This window comes from Pleurodeles waltl, chromosome 11 (assembly GCF_031143425.1).
Source record: "Pleurodeles waltl isolate 20211129_DDA chromosome 11, aPleWal1.hap1.20221129, whole genome shotgun sequence".
NCBI classification, from domain to species: Eukaryota; Metazoa; Chordata; class Amphibia; order Caudata; family Salamandridae; genus Pleurodeles; species Pleurodeles waltl.
Window position 1 is genome coordinate 201,483,255 of NC_090450.1, and position 22,678 is coordinate 201,505,932.

A 22,678-nucleotide genomic window follows, 5' to 3' on the forward strand; every position below is an offset into this window, starting at 1 on the left:
ATGTGCACATCAGAGCAGACAAAATCAGCTTTGTAATATAGCTAATATGAAGATGTTTTCCAATCTTGGAATTAGTTATACCATTGACTACAGTTGCTCAATCACAAAAGGTACAAAAAAACAAGAGCATGGGAAAGCCAGCAAGCAAGAGTAGGGAGTCTTCAGGTCTGTTTTTCCTCTCAAGAAGTCAGCTCTGCCACAACAATTAAACTGGGGACTGGAAAAAGAATCAGTATTTTTACCTGATTCAGTCAATGGTCAACTGTTGGTCATTCAAATTTTTCCTACATGGGACGCATTTATTAAGATACTGCTAATAATCAATCGGAGAAAACAGATAAGTAAGCAGTAATGAGGCACAACAGAGCATGACTAAACCGAGTACATTAGGAGACAATATTAAATACCGAAGAGTAGTAAAAAAATAAAAAGTAATAATAGGGAACAATATTGTATGTAGGAAGTTCAAGGCACTAGCTTGAACTACCTCCGAAACAACCATGTTAAAATGGGTACGGATACTGCCAATGCTGCTTCATGGCTTTAATTACACCTGGCGTATAGGCTAACAAGCTTTTACGTGACCCCTAATCTAGAGTAATCACATGTATCTAATGTGAATAGTCAAACCGTCTTCTGTGGCTAGAGATCTCCAGTACCAAAGAGGAACATATCTAATTCAGGTGCTGAGTCAACACTGGTGAATTTCAGACTGTCTGAATAGACGCTGTGGTAATAATGGCAGAAATTGAAAGAAAGGTTAAGTGCTTAGGCAGACAGAAATTTGGTGTAAACCAGTTGACATTTAGAAAGAAGAACAGCATGACTTGCCTACCACATGTGGGTATACACAGCTGTTGGCGTGTGTCATGATGAAGGCTGACTGACCTGTTTATATTTGGTCTCTAACCCAATTTTATGAGTATTGATAAGAAATAAAAGGTGAGTCCGCAGCTAACTGGGAGTTCATCTTTCAAGGAAGGCTTTTTGCTTACAACTCACATGAATGCATGTACAACGCCTTTTGAAACCCAGGCCCGCTAATGGAGTTGACCTTATGAAAAAAAGGAGTACACCAGCTACAGCACAAGAGTATTTGTGGATTGTAAAGGGATGGGCGCAAGTTTAATTCAGCTATGCCTCAAGACTCATTTACCTTATTGATTGATTCTTGTCAATCTTTAAGTAATGGCTTGCTTCACTTTTCCTGTTTAGACCAAATGCCTGATTAATCACTGCTCTGGAGATCTGGTATCATCACAAGAATTCTCTGTGGAATGGCCTACTTTCATAGAGTCTGAGCATCCATTATTACAGTTAGCAATGGGGAACCACCTTGTTTCAGGATGTAATGTATGGTGAGCATGTTGTTGGTGGTCTTGATGACATTTCCTTTGATTGATTGTAGAAGGCTAGATGTACTGCCCTGAGCTAGAGAACACTTGTGATAATTTGCTTCACTGAGTGATTTCTCATGGTCTATTCTTCCACACCGGCTACCTAGAATGTGGGTGAGGCACTGACAGTACAGTTTAAAGGTCCGTACTTTCCCTGGCCCTACCCGTAAGTTCTCTAGATCCAATTACAGGTGCAGCACAATCAGTAACTGGAGTTCAGTCAACTTTGTCCTCCTAGTATCCTGGTTGACACGAACGTGTAACTAAGTGTTCCTGACTCAACCTCTGCTGGGTATGTACTGAAGGACACAAGATTTACAGGAAGACCCAGATCCCAGACAAAAACCTCTACTTTCTCACCAAGTATACAGACTGGAAAGGCATACTGCTCATCAGCGCAGCGCTCAAGTCCCTCCCTCCGTTGGAGTTACTATTCGCAGTGTTGTGTCAAACATAGCTCTTAAGAGTCCACTTTCTTTCTAGCTATCACTTATTGCTTTTTATTTCACAGACCATATTTCTTTAAAAAAAACTCCATTGTGGTCTGTGGGGTTTAAAATGCTTCTGACAGTTGATATTCTTACTAACCAGTTGTCTAGAACACAGTACACAGACACCTAGTTCCTTCTGACATGTATGTGAATGTAGGCCATGCATGTGACCAAAATAAATAAATAAAAATAAGTAAATCAGGAGGCAAACTTAAGGCCAAATGGCAGACTCCTCGTCAGAACATGTTGATCATTCACAGAAGAGTAAAGTCCCAACAAATCACAGATGGCGCAATAAAGATTTGCGCCTTCCAAAATTCCACTCCAGGATAATAGTTTCCATTACCACCGTTCCGAAAACTCGGTTTTGAGAATACATTTTCAAAAAATAAATAGCACTTCTAGACAGGCATCTGCAATGCAATAGGTCTTGTGTTTGCTCGGGTTAGAGCTATTAGCGTTGTAAATTCCTAACTGGGCTTTTCTTGCCACATAAATTGAAAACGAAAAGTAAAACAGTTGATATAAGCAAGCCAATTCAAAGCACCAGGGCCGCCCTAAGTGTACGGGCGAACAAAACACAGAAGGAAAAAAGTTCGCTCGCAGTCAAGTGTATCGGCAAACGTGAAATTATCCATGCAACAGGGTCGATGGCCAAGGCGGTAACAAAGCTGTCCCAAGGAGGTCTGGTCTGTTTTGTAGTTTATGATGTGGTACTACAGACAGATCCAAGAGTGTTGGGTACCAGTGTTGACGTGCCCAGGTGGGAGCTATGAGTATCATAGTGAGGGAGGTGTGACTGATCTTGTTGACTAAAAATGGAATTAGTAGGAAGAGGGGGAAAAGCGTAAGCAAATATCCCTGACCAATTGATCCATAGAGCATTGCCCTTAGATTGAGGGTGTGGGTACCTGGATGTGAAGTTTGGGCATTTTGCACTTCCGCTTGTGGCAAAGAGGTCTATGTCTGGAGTTCCCCACATTTGGAAGTATCATTGAAGGACTTATGGGTGAATCTCCCATTCATGTATTTGTTGCTGAGTCCTTCTTAAGAGGTCTGCTAATTGGTGGTGTATCCCTGGGATATAATCTGCTAGTAGTTGAATGTGATTGTGAATTGCCCATTTCCAAATTGTCTGTGCTAAAAGGGACAATTGAGATGAGTGTGTGTCCCCGTTTTTGCAGATAATACATTGTGGTCATGTTGGTTGTCCTTATTAACACTGTTTTGTGTGTGATCTGTGTTTGAAAAGCTTTGAGTGCTAGGAACACTGCTAGCGATTCCAAATGGTTTATGGTGATAAGCTTATTGAATTGAGTTCCATTCCCCTTGTATGGTGAGTTTGTGGAGATGGACTCCCCAACCTATAATTAATGCATAGGTTGTGATTATGGTCTGTGGACAGGGTCCTGAAACGGCCACCCCTTTAGTAAGTTGGTGTGATTCCACCATTGCAGAGTTTGGCGGTCCAACAACACTAGATCCTAAAGCTGACCCTGTGCTTGAGATCATTGTTGTGAGAGACACTGCTGTAGCAGTCTCATGTTTAGCCGTGCATTGGGTACTATGGCTATGCACGACGCCATCATTCCCAAGAGTTTCATGATCAACCTCACTGTGCAAGTGTGGTTGTACTGTAGTTGAGATATGAGATTGTGGAAAGCTTGAATTCTCAGTGGGTTTGGGTGTGCTGTTGACAGGTTTGAATTGTGCTGGCTTTTATGAGCGAGTCGTCCAGATAGGGAAAGACATGTATATGTTGTCTTCTGAGTTATGCTGCGACCACTGCGAGGCATTTGGTAAACGCTCTTGGTGCTGTTACTCCAAATGATGGTACTTTGAACTGGTAGTGCTTGCCTGCTATCACAAATCTTAGAAATTTGCGATGTGCTGGATGTATGGGAATGCGGAAATAAGCATCTTTTGAATCTAATGTAGTCTTGTTTCTAAAGCAGGTGAATGATGTCCTGTAGAGTGACCATATGAAAATGCTCTGACAGAATGATTAAGGGGTCTGAGATCCAAGATTGGTCTGAGAGTACCATCTTTCTTTGGTATGAGGAAGTATAGGGTATATACTCCTGACCCTTGTTGGGATATAGGTACCATCTCTATGGCACCTTTGAGTAGAAGTGATTGTACCTCTTGTTTAAAAAAATATAGATGTTCCAGAGAAGGTCTGTGCGAACAAAGGAATAAGTTCTACTCAATAACCATGTTGGATAATTGATAGAACCCATTGATCTGTAGTAATGTTGTGCCACTCTTGGTAAGCATGTTCCAGTCTTCCTCCTACAGGATAGGTATGGTCAGTAGGGATGTGTAAGAAGTAAATGTTTGGTTGAAGTGGAGGAACCTCTTGGGGTGGTTGATTTAACTTTCCCTCCCTAATTATTGCCTCTGTTGTAAAAATGTGGCCCTTGTTTCTGTTGGGATGTGGATGGCTCTGAGGTAGATTGTTTGAAGCCAACGCTAAACTGGGGCCTGCGATAAATTCCCCTAGTAGGGGTAGTCTAAAGGGCAACCATATCTTTCGGTGTATTGGAGTCTTTTTTCAGCTTTTCTATGGTGGTATAGACTTCTGGGCCAAATAAGTGTGGCTTATCATAGGGCATATTTAACACTACCTGTTGTATTTCTGGTTTAACCCCTGAAGTTCTTAACCATGTGTGCCTTCTAATGATTACACTGGCATTGATACCCCTTGCTGCTGTATCTGCTGCATCTATTGCCGATCTAATATGATTGTTAGAGATAGTAACAGAGGGGCAGGCTATCTGCTGCGCTCTTTTCTGGTGGAAGGTACTGCAACAAAACTCCCATCTCATCCCAATGAGCTCTGTCATACCTTGCTAACAGTGCCTGAGAGTTTGCAATCCTCCAATTATTAGCAGCTTGAGTTGCTACTCTTTTCCCTGGTGCATCAAATTTACGACTTTCCTTGTCTGGGGGAGGAGCATCCCCTGTGGATTGGCTATTTGCCCTTTTCCTTGCTGCACTGACAACTATAGAGTCAGGTGGCAATTGGACTCTGATAAAAAAAGTGTACCTGAATGTGCAGGTTTATACTTTTTGTCTACACTTGGAGTGATAACTCTAGACTTTACTGGCTCTCTGAAAATGCCATCTGCATGTTTAAAACATGCCTGGGAGCATAGGAAGACATTGATACTCCTTATAAGTAGATGTTCGTGTGTCACATAAGAAGTCATCCCTAATGGGATCTGTATTTAATTGCACCTTGTGATTTGCAGTTGTCCTAGCTATAACCTGACTGTAAGCAGTGGTATCTTCAGTTGGAGATGGTCTTTCAGGATATAAATCAGGATCATTAGAAGGAATGGGATCGGAATCCTATATGTCCCATTGAGTATGTGGTCATGGAGAACCAGGAAGTAAAGGAGAATGTGGTGGTGAAGGCTGTTGTGGTGCCTTTGGTTCCCCTTTTGCTTAAATATTTCAGCAGGTGGAGGCTCAGCTTCTACAGTCTCTTGGAAAGTTAGTAGGAGGAGAAGCAATAATTCTTCCTGTGTCCTTATGTATAAGACATTTTTGCTGTTTAGCGTCCATTACTTCCAATGTGGGCCTTATTTAAGAAGACTCTTCAGTAGCTGGAGAATATTTCCCACCCACAGGTTTCAGCTCCGAACGTTTGGAAACAGAATGTTTTATTGGAGCCGAAAATGATGGCAGTTTTGTCCGCTACGAAGTGGAAGTCTCTGTTTTTCGGCCCTGATCCCAAAACCGGTATGGCATGCACTTTGGTCTTCTTTTTCTGTGCCGAAGGGTGGGTCATCCGACTGTTTTTTAGGGTTCGACCATGGCCGGCAAGCAGTGGGGATCCCAAGACCAGTGCTAAAGTCTTTTTGGTTGTCTTTTGTGGATGGGAAGGGGCTGATGTACTCATGCACTGTGCTGCTGGAATGTCGCCATCGGAATCTCGATCCAAATTGGAGTCTGCAATGCAAACTGCAGTTTGATGAGCCATCTCTTCTTGTGTGTGTTCTTCGCCGAAGATGTCGGGCGTTTGTTCTGACGACTTGGACGCCATCTCCAAAAGACGTGCCCTTTAATCCCTAAGAGTCTTCTTCAAGCGAAAGGATCGACACGCTTCACAGCTTTCTTCTCTGTGATCCGGAGAAAGACAGAGATTGCACACCAAGTCCTATCAGTGTATGGGAACTTGGCGTGACAGAGAGGGCAAAAGCGAAACGGAGTCCATTCCATCAGCCTGACACTGTTCGACAGCCACGCATCGAAGTAGGCCCAAGAAGGGCGAGGTCGCCCGAAATTGGCGTTAAATCGACCCAGAAAATTTCAATAGGATCGAATGTAAGTTTAGAAGAAGCGATCGAGAACTATACCGATGTTCATAGAAAATGAGAGGTTCAGATAGTACTGAACCAAGATCTACCAGAGCGAGAGGAACCACATCCAAACCAGACAGTGGAAAGAAAACAATCTAACAAAGGACTCGATGCCCATGGGCACTATCACCGAGAGGAGGAGTCACTCGATTTTGTAACTCAAAAACCTTCTCTGAAGAAAAACAACTTGTAACTCTCCAAGCCCACACTAGATGGCGGACTTATGCAAAGCCTGTGTATCTGCAGCTTCACATGCCATCCAACATATACACACAAAGATAACATTTCTGTACTTTAATGGACAGGGGGCGACGTAATACTGCGTGACCAACAGCGGCATCCGCCTACCAGACAATAGTATTTCATGAAAGTAAAAATTAGTCCACGTTGCTGCTCTGCAACTGTAAGGTAACAAAACAGGGCTGAAGATGCAGCTGCTTTTCTTGCAGAATGTGCTCTTACCTTTGCAGTGAATGGCGCTCCTACCTTTTCATGGAAAAAGGCTTGAGCTGCAGGAACCCGCCAGACAATACTGGTCAATAAATTGTGACCCATTCTCGGTGGGGCAAACGAAATCAGAAGTTGATCCTATTTTCCAAAAGTCTTTGTTCTGTCCAAGTAGAATTTTAGACATCGTCTGACATCCTGAGAGTGCAGGACTCTCTCTGCTTTGGATGAATGCTTACTTAAGAACGTTGGCAACACAATAGGCTCGTTCAGGTGGAACAAAATTGGCACTTTTGGATGAATTTAGGATTAGTTCATAATATGACTGTCATTCAGGAATTGTAGATATGGTTCACTGACATGCAGTTCTTGAATTTCACTTATCCTTCTAGCTGGTGGGAGAGCCAAAAGAAAAGCAACTGCACCGAAAGATATTTCACATCTGCTTTATGAATGGGTTCGAAAGGACCTCATTAGCTGAGACAAGACTGGAGAATTGCCTGCCAGTCTTCTGGCATGTTTCACGACCCACACTCAATATTAGAATAAGCCAAGCTGACAAGCTAAGCAAACATATCTGCGGATGCACGATCTGACAACCACACCCTCCCTTCCCAATTCGTGGAAATAAGATTTTCCACTGGCTTGAATGGAATATCTGGACACTCTGACATGATAAGAAAATCTGTGAACCAGTACTGCCTTGGCCACACTGGATCTATCAGAATTAGACGGCATGGTTCCTGCTTTTTTTCCCCTCTAATGACCTTTGCAATCAGGGGAAAAGGAGGGAAGGTGTAAGCGAACATTCCTGTCCAGGCTAGTTGGAACGCATTTCCTCCAGACCCTTTCTGTGGAAATCTGCTTGCGTACATCTTGCCTTTTTTGTTTTGAAAAGCAGCAAATAGATTTGGAGTGCCCCACTGATAGAACACTTGCAGTAACTGACACAGATTCAGTTCCCATTTGTGACACTGTTTTTCTGCTGAGAGAATCCGTCCATTCGTTCTCCACTCCAGGGACATGCTTCACTCAAAGACAGGCTGTGCATAATTAACCATTCCCAAATCTGTTGAGACTGAGCAGACCTCGTTCCCCCATGCTTGGTTAGGTAAAACATAGTTGTGGTAATGTCTGTTCTTACCAAAACCGAGGAACTGTGAAGTCTGGGAAGAAAAGGCTGAAGGGCCAGGAATATAGATTTTAATTCCAGAAGATTGATGTGAGAGTCTGCCTCTTGTGCGGACCATCTTCTATGAATCTCCAAATGCAATTGCAAATGTGCTCCCGAGCCCTCTAGAAAAGCATCTATTGTCATTACAATATGGGGCTGCACAGGGGTGAACTATAGTCCCTGAGATATTGGCAGTTCCTGTACCCCCAGGCCATTTCTAACCTCCTAGCTGGAATTATTAATCTAACATTATCAAAGGCTCAGTGGCTTTGAACCCTCTGTGGGTCGCTAGGGGTCTCATGTTGAGACAGTAATTTGGTATCAATGGAATGCAAGATTACATAATTCCCAAAACTGATCTTAAATTTCGGACAGAAGGGGACTCTTTTCCCACTAGGGAAGCTGTTATTGTCTTCAAGCGATGGATCCTCTCTGCAGTAGGAAATGCCTTGGAGATGGTCGTATCCCACACTGTGCCTAGGAAAACGGCCGACCTGGATGGGATTAGTGACAACTTTTCTCTGCTCAGTTTGAGACCTAGCTTTTCCAACAGCCGCAGACAGGCCATGCAGATCTTTTAGCAGAGAGGAATGTGGGACTATTTAAGAGCCAATCAACCAGGTAAGGTAACACCTGGTGACCATCCCTTCTCGAAAAGGCAGCCACGGGGCCTGCATTTCAAAAAGACTCTAGGAGCTGAATGTAGCCCTACTTTGAATTGGTAGTGGCACCTTGCCACCTTCAATCTCAGAAATGTTTGATGCTCGATGTGTATGGAAATATAGAAGCACGCATCCATAAGGTCTAGCGAAGTCATGCAATGCCCAGAAGTCACGAGCTGCAGGATCTCTTTCAAGGATAGCTTCCGGAAAGGTTATTTCTTCATGTGCTTGTTTAAGAGCTTCAAATCAATCACTCGTCTCCATTTGCCCAATTTCTTCTGGATGAGGAAGAAGTTTGAATAAAAGCACTTGCGGCGGTGAAATAGAGGAACTTCCTCTATCGCATCTTATGGAAGAAGCAAATGAATCTCTTGCCTCAGCAGCGACAGACGATGGGATGTTCTGCAAGATGGGCAACTGGAAGGCTTTAGAACAAATTCCAGGGTGTGACTGTGCTGTATTACATCTAACACCCAAAAATATCCATTGCAGCATCACTGATCTCAGAAGAAGCTCTCTCACCACATTGAATTATTTCCTTCACTTCTTTTTTCCAGATTTGCTGATCCATCAGACTAAATCTGACGATGATAACTACCTAGCATGGCCAGTGCAGTGGACACTCTGATGGAGGTTGCAGCAATAGCGTAAAAGCTTTTTTCGGATGTCTAAACTTCTACCCTCCTTTTCGGAGGAGCAGAGCAGGGAGTGCAGAGATTTTTTGGGACGACGAGCGGTAAGGTATCAGACGTGTGGTGGCTCTGCAAGGGAAATGTGCTTCGGGCTTTCTGCTCTGATAGGTTGAAGTTTGGTTGCTTTACAAAAATGTGAATTGGCTAACAACGACTACTGCTTTAAATGTGACTCCTAATGCTAAGTATTAGCATTGCTTTTAATTCTGTTACGGTGTTACAGGGAAGATTGAAGCAGGTGAATCTATGTAAGCTACAACCCTGGACAAGGAGGAAAACCCGAGTGGAATGTCAATAGTGAACACCATTCAAGTCTAGAAGGTGCAGCTGGCTTATGAGGATCAAGGAAAACAAGTTCAGAAGTGTGAGGAGGTAGGTGTCCTTTATATCTGCAAACCGAAGGACATTGTCTATCAGCTGCAAGGTAGCTGTTTCCATGCAGCAGCATGATTTGAAGCCAGATTGGTAGACATTTTGAGATGGATGACGGGGATACAATCAGGGAGTTGTGGTAGATTACTTGCTGATGATTGGTAGGTGAGTTATGGCCTGAAAGCTGGTGAGGTACTCAGGGCCCAGTGTGGAGTTTTCTGGAGAGGGAGGATATTGCCTGTCTTGAAAGCTTCTAAAATGATGTCTTGAGTAGGGACTGTGATGATGCTAAGGAACACTGAGAGAACATTAATAAAGAATGAGGGATTACCCAGCCTGGGGGTTAAACAGACAATTCCCAAAAATGTAAAAGTGTACAAGCTTGGCTCATTATCAGTCGTGCCCTCCTTTGAATCACAAGACTTCTAAAACGTCTACTCCTTGTCAGACGTCTTTAACAGTAGTATAAAGGACTGGGTAGCTGCAATCCTTATTTTTTGGACGCAAGCTTGTTGTCACAACACGTCAAGAAGGAAGGCAAGGATCTAAATGTCTTGTAAAAGTGCCAAAAGAAAGAACACTGATGCCTTGGAAATACTCCTGCTTGTATTGCCAGGGTGCTCTTCTTGACTACATCTGGCGCAGCTCTGATAACACCCTGGAGAATAATCTGTTGGAAGTCAAACTGTTTTGTATCTTCGGACGGCTCTATGTAGAGTCCCACGATGCCCTACTAGAACCACCATCACCTCCTCTTGGTTTACAAGCTTCCAGAGCTCTAAATGAGGGTCAGTTTTAAAGTTGATCACGTCTTGCAGCAAACGGCTTCTCATTGCACGTAGGGCAAATGTTGCATAAAAGCACAAGTGTATGTATTACTTAGTTCGTAATTATAGGAGGGTCAATCGTAACAGTCTGTCTCAGAGATGTGTAATTACCAGGAACCCTATGCCTGTACTGTAACAAGCATAATGTAGAAGTGGGAAATGGAAAAGAGTACCGAAAAATCCAACCGCTGAGAACTCCTAAACATTAATAGACACACCACAAGCAAAACAACCCATGGCATGAACAGAAGGTCCAGGTCTCTATGACAGATGCTTAGAAAAGGGGCACAACTGGAGCTACAATGTACTCTGACTTACTTCACTCAACATATTTATTCTATGAAAATGTGCCAAAGCCCTGGGTTATATCTGAAAAGAAAACGGGCATTCTAATAGCTCATGGCATCCCAATATAAAGACACTTTTCACACCGACAAGGGTATCCAATGTAGCTTCATATTTTGCTGGCACATGAGTCCTAAGTAATACCATGAACATGTGCATGCTGGAATTAGAGGGGGGCATGCAAGTTCCTATGAACAACAATCCTTCTGGGTAAAAAGGCTTAAGATTTATTTATTTTTTTGCTTCAATGTCTGCTCTATAACACTGCTGCCCCTTTGCAAATCATAAGCCACCTGGCTGGTGTGCTTGAATAAGCTCCACATATTCGTCCTCCAATGACATTCATCAACACTATTTGCTGAACAAACTTTTCAGAATTAACCTTTCGGCCAGACAGACAAAAGATCTGCTGGCCCAAAGGTGTGAACCATGAAAAGGAAAGAAATACCAATTATTCAAATTAATACATACCCTTTTAATAACATAAACAGTATATTTTGCTGGGTACATATATATTCCACAGTTGGAGTTCTTGTACCGATCTGGCGTCTTAAAATGTTGTTGAAGATCTGAGCTACATCCTTTTTTCCCTGTTTAAAAAAAATTCTTGTAAACAACTTTGATTGGATAAACGATGAAAAAAAACAAATGACCATTTCTTACAATCATCCAAATATAATCAAATAATAAATAAATGATACAAATACCAAAATAAGTCTGTACAGTGTTTCCTTTAAAACTGGTATTTTAAAGAGTTTGTAGTGTATAAAACTAATTATGAGACCTGTACACATTTATAAAATTATCCTAGTTTGCATTTGTGTTGAGCTATATAAATCAATACCCACAATCCCAAGCAATACATTTTGCATAGCTAAAGTTGAGCTTGAGGATATGCCCTCACATTTAATATAACGCATCCTGCCTTTGGGCTGAAAGGCCTGGTATAGGGGTGACTTACATATAGTGCATGCAGTGTTGGAGGACATGGCACAAAGACTGAGTTGTGTGGTGTGTTCATTTTTGTCTGCACCAAGACACACAGCCTGCAATTGCAGCCTGTCATGTGCTTGGTGAGGGGCCCCTTAGGGTGGCACAATTCGTGCTACAGCCCTTAGGGACCCTCTTCAGTACCCCAGACACCAGGAGTACCATTTACTAGGGACTTACAGAGGGCGCTAAAGGTTTTGCCAATTGGGGAAACATCTGTGCAGTTTTGTGAAAGAGATCTGGGCACTGGTCACCTGGTGAGCAGGAACCCAGTGCACTTTCAGTCGAAATCACATCAGATTCCAGGCAAAAAAGTGGGGGGTAACCATGTAATAGTGAGGCACTTTCCTACACGGACGCTGCACAGTCCAGGGAAAAAACTGTTTTTTTTTTTTTTTAACCTATAATTATACTTTCCAAATGACAAAAACTGTCATAAAATTAAATCAGACATAGTTTACAGTTAGGGAGCACAGCATATGGAGTACTGTTTTAAGGCAAACATTCATGTCAAAAGGGATTCATTTCACATTAGCTATTATACATGTTTTGAAAACTAGTTCCCTCTTAGGAAGAGGGCCTTTACCCCAGAACATTGCTGTGTAACGCAGGACTTCTATATATCCCAGCAATTCAGTCACTGGAGAGTGGGTGACCTCTTGATGATCATTTGTACTATACTCTCAAAGACAGAGATCCAGAAGACTGCTATTCCAGAACACTCCTGAGCAACATGGAGGAAAGCCTGCTTGTCTGTTGTGCACCAGGGACACGCCCAGCTTTATCTAGTCTGTAGTTAAAGAAGCATTAGAGGGGTACGGTAAAACCTTTGAAAGTACTCAAAATGTAGTTTGTGCACATTATTTCTATGGCTAGGTTCATTTCTCAGTTCAACATCGCTTCACCCATATGTGATCTTTGAGATATGACCGATTTATACAATTGCATTACTAAGTTTCTTGGGTTAGTGATTTTCAACACTGGTGTAAGAGCAGTCATATTTGCTATCCAGCTGAAGACTGGGGAGTGTAGTTTGAGATCTACAGTATAGAAAAATGCCTAATTTCTTTGGACTGTGCTAGGTCTTGGTACTTTCCTTCCATAAACTGGTACCCTATACATTTCATTTGAAATTGGTTAGCTGAGCAACTGCTTTGGGTTATGCTATAACTGGAAGCCAAGGGATATTTTGTTCTTCTTGAAATCAGGGCAAAGTATAACCTGTCTAGCCCATTCTGCGTAGTAGCCATTGCAAGGAACATGTGATGCATCTTACAATATCTACTCCTGCTCTGGGCATGCTAAATAGTTTGAGAACCACAAGGGACTCACTACTTTTTCTGCTAGATGTGCCAGTCTCTTCCCATTATCCAAGTGTGCAATATGGTACTTTGGCTACGTGGTAGCAGAAGTGTAAGTTGGGTGCTGTTTATCACCCCCTCCCCCCAACCAGCTTTTGAGTGACTAACTAGTGTTTTCCGGCTTATTCTTGGCTGTGTATCTACCCAAGCAAGTCTTATCATTTGAGATCTTAGTGTACTGAGAAACGTTATAGTGAAGTAAATGGTATATTATTGAAGTGATACCATAGTTTTGGCTCTGTATGTGCTATTTCAAAGTAAGGAATAGCATGCACAGAGTCCAAGGGTTCCCCTTAGAGGTAAAATAGTGGTAAAAATAGATAATACTAATGCTCTATTTTGTGGTAGTGTGGTCGAGCAGTAGGCTTATCCAAGGAGTAGTGTTAAGCATTTGTTGTACATACACATAGACAATAAATGAGGTACACACACTCAGAGACAAATCCAGCCAATAGGTTTTGTTATAGAAAAATATCTTTTCTTAGTTTATTTTAAGAACCACAGGTTCAAATTTAACATGTAATATCTTGTTTGAAAGGTATTGCAGGTAAGTACATTAGGAACTTTGAATCATTTCAATTGCATGTATACTTTTCAAGTTATTCACAAATAGTTACTTTAAAAGTGGACATTTAGTGCAATTTTCACAGTTCCTGGGGGAGGTAAGTTTTTGTTAGTTTTACCAGGTAAGTAAGACACTTACAGGGTTCAGTTCTTGGTCCAAGGTAGCCCACCGTTGGGGGTTCAGAGCAACCCCAAAGTTACCACACCAGCAGCTCAGGGCCGGTCAGGTGCAGAGTTCAAAGTGGTGCCCAAAACGCATAGGCTAGAATGGAGAGAAGGGGGTGCCCCGGTTCCGGTCTGCTTGCAGGTAAGTACCCGCGTCTTCGGAGGGCAGACCAGGGGGGGTTTTGTAGGGCACCGGGGGGGACACAAGCCCACACAGAAATTTCACCCTCAGCAGCGCGGGGGCGGCCGGGTGCAGTGTAGAAACAAGCGTCGGATTCGCAATGTTAGTCAATGAGAGATCAAGGGATCTCTTCAGCGCTGCAGGCAGGCAAGGGGGGGCTTCCTCGGGGAAACCTCCACTTGGGCAAGGGAGAGGGACTCCTGGGGGTCACTTCTGCAGTGAAAGTCCGGTCCTTCAGGTCCTGGGGGCTGCGGGTGCAGGGTCTTTTCCAGGCGTCGGGACTTAGGTTTCAGAGAGTCGCGGTCAGGGGAAGCCTCGGGATTCCCTCTGCAGGCGGCGCTGTGGGGGCTCAGGGGGGACAGGTTTTGGTACTCACAGTCGTAGAGTAGTCCGGGGGTCCTCCCTGAGGTGTTGGTTCTCCACCAGCCGAGTCGGGGTCGCCGGGTGCAGTGTTGCAAGTCTCACGCTTCTTGCGGGGAGTTGCAGGGTTCTTTAAAGCTGCTTCTTGAAACAAAGTTGCAGTCTTTTTGGAGCAGGTCCGCTGTCCTCGGGAGTTTCTTGTCGTCGTCGAAGCAGGGCAGTCCTCAGAGGATTCAGAGGTCGCTGGTCCCTTTGGAAGGCGTCGCTGGAGCAGAGTTCTTTGGAAGGCAGGAGACAGGCCGGTGAGTTTCTGGAGCCAAGGCAGTTGTTGTCTTCTGGTCTTCCTCTGCAGGGGTTTTCAGCTGGGCAGTCCTTCTTGTTGTTGCAGGAATCTAATTTTCTAGGGTTCAGGGTAGCCCTTAAATACTAAATTTAAGGGCGTGTTTAGGTCTGGGGGGTTAGTAGCCAATGGCTACTAGCCCTGAGGGTGGGTACACCCTCTTTGTGCCTCCTCCCAAGGGGAGGGGGTCACAATCCTAACCCTATTGGGGGAATCCTCCATCTGCAAGATGGAGGATTTCTAAAAGTTAGAGTCACCTCAGCTCAGGACACCTTAGGGGCTGTCCTGACTGGCCAGTGACTCCTCCTTGTTGCTTTCTTTGTTCCCTCCATCCTTGCCGCCAAAAGTGGGGGCCGTGGCCGGAGGGGGCGGGCAACTCCACTAAGCTGGAGTGCCCTGCTGGGCTGTGACAAAGGGGTGAGCCTTTGAGGCTCACCGCCAGGTGTTACAGTTCCTGCCTGGGGGAGGTGTTAGCATCTCCCCCCAGTGCAGGCTTTGTTACTGGCCTCAGAGTGACAAAGGCACTCTCCCCATGGGGCCAGCAACATGTCTCTAGTGTGGCAGGCTGCTGGAACTAGTCAGCCTACACAGACAGTCGGTTAAGTTTCAGGGGGCACCTCTAAGGTGCCCTCTGGGGTGTATTTTGCAATAAAATGTACACTGGCATCAGTGTGCATTTATTGTGCTGAGAAGTTTGATACCAAACTTCCCAGTTTTCAGTGTAGCCATTAAGGTGCTGTGGAGTTCGTGTAAAACAGACTCCCAGACCATATACTCTTATGGCTACCCTGCACTTACAATGTCTAAGGTTTTGCTTAGACACTGTAGGGGTACAGTGCTCATGCACTGGTACCCTCACCTATGGTATAGTGCACCCTGCCTTAGGGCTGTAAGGCCTGCTAGAGGGGTGGCTTACCTATACTGCATAGGCAGTGAGAGGCTGGCATGGCACCCTGAGGGGAGTGCCATGTCGACTTACTCGTTTTGTCCTCACTAGCACACACAAGCTGGCAAGCAGTGTGTCTGTGCTGAGTGAGAGGTCTCCAGGGTGACATAAGACATGCTGCAGCCCTTAGAGACCTTCCTTGGCATCAGGGCCCTTGGTACTAGAAGTACCAGTTACAAGTGTCTTATCTGGATGCCAGGGTCTGCCAATTGTGGATACAAAAGTACAGGTTAGGGAAAGAACACTGGTGCTGGGGCCTGGTTAGCAGGCCTCAGCACACTTTCAATTGTAAACATAGCATCAGCAAAGGCAAAAAGTCAGGGGGCAACCATGCCAAGGAGGCATTTCCTTAAACTATCATTTTAATTACAGTAATTCAAAACACCAGTCTTAACAGGTGTTTGCACCATCTATCAATTCTAGCAGCCAGCTGGTCTATTGCAATTCAATAACTATACCGCTAGCAAGTACTGGTCAATTTATGGTCAAGTAACTAATCAAATATTTAATACAAGTCAAGGAAAAAAAAAATCAGGCATTTGGTGTACATTTTGTTTTTCAAGGTCACAATTAGAAATTTGCCCCAGTTTGTTCTCAATCCAGAGACCCCACCGTTTAAAAAGATTTAACGTATAATGGTTGAAAGGTTACCCCCTCATGCCACTGACCTACAGTAACAGATCATCTGCGAATAATGATATTAGCAATCTCCAGCTCGGACTTCACATGCATGTGATTCCACAACTATGACATTCAAACGAGGGAGCAAAAGCATCCTGTCTTGTGTATCGTTTGCTATGTACTGGTTCGGAGGCTTCTATATTGAAGGTCATTCTTAGGGTGGTGAAACAATAGGGCTAGATATGCAAGTCAAAACCATCTGGCTCCTATGCCCATTCTTTTAAGCACATCAGTTATCAGCTTACGTTCAAGCAACAAAGTCTTCTCCACATCTAGGAATATAGCTCTGGCACAGAGGAACAGATTTAACATATTCCACCTGTTCCAGGTGCACCAGGCCCATCCCAAGAATGGAAATGTATCTGCTAAGATGTGGGTCAAGAATGTCCTATCTGTCCTCAGGAACTATATTGCCCTGTATGAGCAATGGTCTCTCCAGTTTTCCAGGTTTGAAGAACAATGCTTATCATGGCTACCCGCAGGGATAGGGGAAGAACTCTGCAGTCAAGGGGTTCCTACTGCATGGTCAAAAATAAAGGAGCTAAAATGTCAACAGTCTACTGTCAGTCCATTAGAGTCTGGTGCTCGTTAATTTGCAAAGTTTATTGCATTTTTCACATCTACTTCTGTGGTGGGTAGTGCTAGGTTCTTGATCATACTCCTAAAGCCATGCCATAGTAAACCCAACCAAGTTGCTATATTCAACTATGAATACAGTTTTTATGAGGTGTTCAGCTGTTTATATTATGCCTTAAATAATTATTTTAATATGGAATCCATTTCTTTCCGGGTCAGTTTACCTCCCTCCATGGCGTACTTTTTAAATGTTTACTTCTGAGTATTTGTGAGCACCTCTAAGCAGTCAGCTTTTTCCTTCTGGGTAAAGACACCTCGATGTAGGCCATGAATGTCTCCAAAGAGTATCGTATCTGGATACTGAACCCTGATTATTACTAAAGTACCCTAAAATCTCATCACACATCTCTGATCTAAATACAGAGTCTGAAAGGGCCTTGATGGGAACCACCATTTGAAAATGTGGGAGGTCAATATAGGAAGCGCTGGTTCCTGAAACACAGGAATGTGATCCAATGTGTCTGCAACCTGTTACCCAATGAGCAATATCTCTCATGGTTAGCCCATAGTTGATGCAGGAGTGTCCCTCATGTACCGATAAACAGACTATGTATTACAACATATTTGGTTTATTTTGTCTCCAGATTTTTATGAAGGTATCCTGCTGCATTATTCCGAGGAGCAGCGTGGCAGCATAGGACAGTTTTTTTTTTTTTTTATCTGTCCAAGTTTACATTCAGGACTGTACTTATGACTCCAGCGCACAAAAGCACTGTGTAAGGTTTTGTGGGTGTATAGTTTGTTTTTCTTTGGTGGTGAAAGCTATATTGGTTCCAAAAATATGGATCTGAATGATCTGCAGCCCTTCAATAATACTTTGTACCATTAGGAGTCCTTCTTCTGGGTTTTGATAGGTATTATCTGGATTAAATGGATATTCACTGGGTACCCAATTCCTCACACTTTGCTTTCATGATCGCTACAGTTTTTCCCCTTCTTGAGGTCTCTTTACCTGCGCTTGTTGTATCACCCTTGATGTGTGATATCCACTACTAAGTCACATCTATTCTCGCTTCCAGCTGGTCTAATGTTTCAGAAATACTATGTATTCAGGATGTTAGTGTGTTGTTTTTCTTATTAAGTGTCTGCAAGCACCATTCAATTTCTTTCAGCAGGTTTTAATGTCTTGTCCTGCAACCTAAGAAGAAGATGACTGCTAAGCTGAAAAACCCTGCAGAGAAGACGGAGACACCAACTGCTTTGGCCCCAGCTCTACCGGCCTGTCTCCCCCCTTCTGAAGACACTGCTCCAGTGACGCTTTCCCCAGGGACCAGCGACCTCTGAATCCTCAGAGGACTGCCCTGCTCTAGAAGGACCAAGAAACTCCAGAGGACAGTGGCTCTGTTCACCCAAGACTGCAACTTTGTTTCAAAGGAGCAACTTCAAAACAACTGCGTTTCCCGCCAGAAGCGTGAGACTTGCAACTCTGCACCCAACGCCCCCGGCTCGACTTGTGGAGAACAAACACTTCAGGGAGGACGCCCCGGCGACTACGAGACCGTGAGTAGCCAGAGTTGCCCCCCCTGAGCCCCCACAGCGACGCCTGCAGAGAGAATCCAGAGGCTCCCCCAGGCCGCGACTGCCTGCTTCCCAGATCCCGACGCCTGGTAAAGACTCTGCACCCGCAGCCCCCAGGACCTGAAAGATCGGAACTCCAGTGTAGGAGTGACCCCCAGGAGGCCCTCTCCCTTGCCCAGGTGGTGGCTACCCCGAGGAGTTCCCCCCCCCTTGCCTGCCAGCATCGCTGAAGAGACCCCTTGGTCTCCCATTGATTTACATTGGAAACCAGACGTGTGTTTGCACACTGCACCCGGCCGCCCCGTGCTGCTGAGGGTGTACTTTCTGTGCTAACTTGTGTCCCCCCCGGTGCCCTACAAAACCCCCCTGGTCTGCCCTCCGAAGACGCGGGTACTTACCTGCTGGCAGACTGGAACCGAGACACCCCCTTCTCCATTGAAGCCTATGCGTTTTGGGCACCACTTTGAACTCTGCACCTGACCGGCCCTGAGCTGCTGGTGTGGTAACTTTGGGGTTGCTCTGAACCCCCAACGGTGGGCTACCTTGGACCCAAACTTGAACCCCGTAGGTGGATTACTTACCTGCAAAAATTAACTAACTCTTACTCTCCCTAGGAACTGTGAAAATTGCACTGTCTAGTTTTAAAATAGCTATATGGGATTTATTTGAAAAGTATATATGCTATTGTGATTATTCAAAGTTCCTAAAGTACCTACCTGCAATACCTTTCATTTAAAGTATTACACGTAAAATTTGAACCTGTGGTTCTTAAAATAAACTAAGAAAATATATTTTTCTATACAAAAACCTATTGGCCTGGAATTGTCTCTGAGTGTGTGTTCCTCATTTATTCCCTGTGTGTGTACAACAAATGCTCAACACTACTCCTTTGATAAGCCTACTGCTCGACCACACTACCACAAAATAGAGCATTAGTATTATCTCTTTTTGCCACTATCTTACCTCTAAGGGGAACCCTTGGACTCTGTGCATACTATTCCTTACTTTGAAATAGTGCATACAGAGCCAACTTCCCACAATGGTGATTTAGTTTAAACATAGTTCCTGAAATCTAAAGACCTGCTGCTACCCTTCAATGCTTATTTGGGTGTTTAGACAAACTATCAAGTTGTAAATATTGAGACAGTAGTATTGGGGCAAAAACATATTGTAATGCAGAAATATCGTTGGCAAGACTTTTTTATGAGGTAAATAATATTCTTAAGAATATTTGTTATTTTAAACATTATTTTCATGTTTTTTATGTGTTACTATTAAATGTATAATTGTTATTCTTTTAAGATAGTCATTTTAAGTGAGTTAGAATTTTTAGTTAATTGCCAATAGTAATGTACAGCGACGTAGCAAGTTTTTTTAATCTGGAAACTAATTCGTTTTTTATTAGTTTCATTTTTTTTAAATATATATTTTCTACGTTAAGTAATGTTTATATTGAGGTTTATATTTTTTCTAGATTAATAGGATTATTAAAAAAAAAAAATGTTTGAAGTGAAGTAATTTGCCTACTGTGGCTTCAACTGGGGTGGGAATAGTAAATGTAATTCCTCCGAAGTCCAATGCTTACCCTACTGTTGTACAAACTGGAGTGGGAATAGTAACTCTTTCCCCCTCAAAGTCCAAAGCTTTCCCTATGGTAGCAAACTGGAGTGGGAATAGGAAATCTTACCCATCTTAAGTGCAGCACTTTCCCCACTACTATGTTGTTTGGAGTTGGAATAGTAAATGTATATCTATTATTCCAATACTCCAATATTTTTCCTAATATCGGGTAAATATATGTATTAATATTTGTTTACAATCTTAATTTTATATTCGTTTTATTTTTATTTGATGAAAATGTTTTTATAGTATCTATTGTTAGTCTTTTTTTTAATTGCATTTGTTGGGTAATTTAATGTTTTAAAACAGAATTGTTAATATTTGTGATGTTTCATATAAATATATAGTGATTTTTATACTAGTAAACTTAAAAAATAAAACAAAATAATTTAATGTAAAATATTTTGTTACATTATATATGTATATATAATAGAGATACACATGTATCTGGTAATGTAAGTATATATATAGTATTAAGTATCAGTTAGCTTTACTTAATTAACATACTAATGTTATTTATTACAATATTTAGGATGTACTGCTTTTAGCTATGCATGTATTATGAAACAATATTTTTTATCTTTTAACATTATTTGTATGAAAATATTTTTTATATTTAGCCTTTTACGGACATGATGTTTTTGTAAACAATATTTTTGACTATTTGTGTTAGATGATATTGTGTCCCTGATCCCTTACTTGCACTGGTTTGTGTGCTGGTACAGAGACATGGTAAACGTATGCTCTCAAACAGTGCCTGCCAATTAATATTTTCACCTAATAACAAGGCATTTAATATTTTGGGTAAAGATGCTTATTGTGGCAAGCTAATTGAGGAGAGGGTGGTTAATCACATGTAAACTACATTAAGATTTCTATTTGTATAGCAATTTCAAATGTATAATTTGTTGTCCCAATGATGCATACAGATTGAGAACAGCGACTACGATCTTAGCAGTTATGGCTGCTGATCTTTTAAAGAGGAAATATGCCACTAGTTGCAGAGAGGGAGCACAATCTTCTAAATAGGGGATCCAGTGGCTTCAGCAACCAAGAATTTAAAACAAGAAAAAAAAGTGAATGTGTGTTGTTCTACTGGGGCATTCAGAACATTTTACAGTCCTTTCATTGTTTTACCAAAAGTATCTTAAGATGTGTCAAGGTGGAAAATGAAAAAAGAGAATTCACAAAGCTCATTATCTCAGGGTGAAGGCAGCACAGATTCAAATATTTTTCAGGCTCACACAGCAGTACTATTTTCAGGTTAGTGAAGCCATACAAATTTGGAAAGCAGACCAGTTAGACAAATCTGAAAGTCTACAGTCTCAGTCCGCAGCAGCGATTACTATTCAAGTATCACTCCAACCATTTATCTTGAAATGCAATTATTTCACAAACCAGCATTAGCTTGTTGGTTAATGAAACATTATATAGGCCCGATTACGAGCTTGTGACAGATATCCTGACTGCCATTTTACAAGTTCCATAGGATATATTGGAACTTGCAACACAGCGAACGGGATATCCATCACGTTTGGGACAGGGTATCCCATTCGCGAACATTGTAATTAGGCCCATAGATTTTGCTATTACATACGTTATTTTAGAAAATTAATTAAACAAAGGCTCATCAGTTACACAAACATTTTATTTTCCTGGAATACAAGCAAAATACACTTTTGCTAATTTTCTTAACCTTGGTACATTTGCTGGTGCTACTTAAGGACAGAGGTTGCTTTATATTCCTGTACATCACCATCTCGTAAGATGGCCATCATAGCACAAGAAATGCTACTATTATGCCACAGCATGCCTCAAAGCAACGTTGAGAACCATCATGCCATGAATGCATACAATACGCCAAAAATTACTATTACGTAAAGAACAGTAGGTTGCAGATTGAGCATCATGACATTTGATTGTAGGATATTTCAACGCACAACATTAACTACTGCATGTTTTGCACTGGTGATTGTTGCACTATTAGTAATCCGCCTAATGCTTCTTTTAAATTTTTCTAATGTACGCTCTGTAGGTTACTTCTATACTTGGAGCAAGTGTGGCGCTCTGAGCAGCACAGCATCACTGGAAAGGGACTGCTGTGACCTGTATGTTTTTAGTTCCTTTGCACTTTGCCGCTACCATTTTTTTTTTGTTTTTTACTTATGGGGATTAACCACCTCCAAAACCCTATGCTGTTGCTTTCTCCTGGAGACCCCTTCCCTGGCCTCCCCTCCCTACCTCTAGTGCATTTCCATGTCTGCTACTGCAGTGCTGTTTGTGTGCTGCGGTTGAGAGCAGGTACCAAAATGTCCTTTGCTGAAGTTTTCACAGCCAGGAAAACTGCATTATATGCCATGCATGCAATACACACAGAATTACCACCATTCTGCCAAGACCAGTGCTCTACCAGTTATGAGCATCATGCCATTTTAGTGAAGGAGTTAGGCCTTACAAGGTCTGATAGGGGAATTTTGAAACAATCAGCTATTACTGTGCATTATGCAGTGGGATACTCTGTCATTTATCACAACTGCTAAAG

General features: G+C 42.7%; 1 protein-coding gene across 7 annotated transcripts in view; it reads right to left on the bottom strand.

Annotated features, from left to right (window-relative positions):
* Positions 1 to 22,678, bottom strand: part of CAB39 (calcium binding protein 39) — a 209,565-nt gene that overhangs the window by 149,065 nt on the left and 37,822 nt on the right. For all 7 annotated transcript variants that reach the window (XM_069213414.1, XM_069213415.1, XM_069213410.1 and 4 more), the window contains one exon: positions 11,246 to 11,364. In XM_069213414.1, the coding sequence (XP_069069515.1) occupies positions 11,246 to 11,364 (119 nt within the window). The remainder of the gene's footprint in view (positions 1 to 11,245; positions 11,365 to 22,678) is intronic.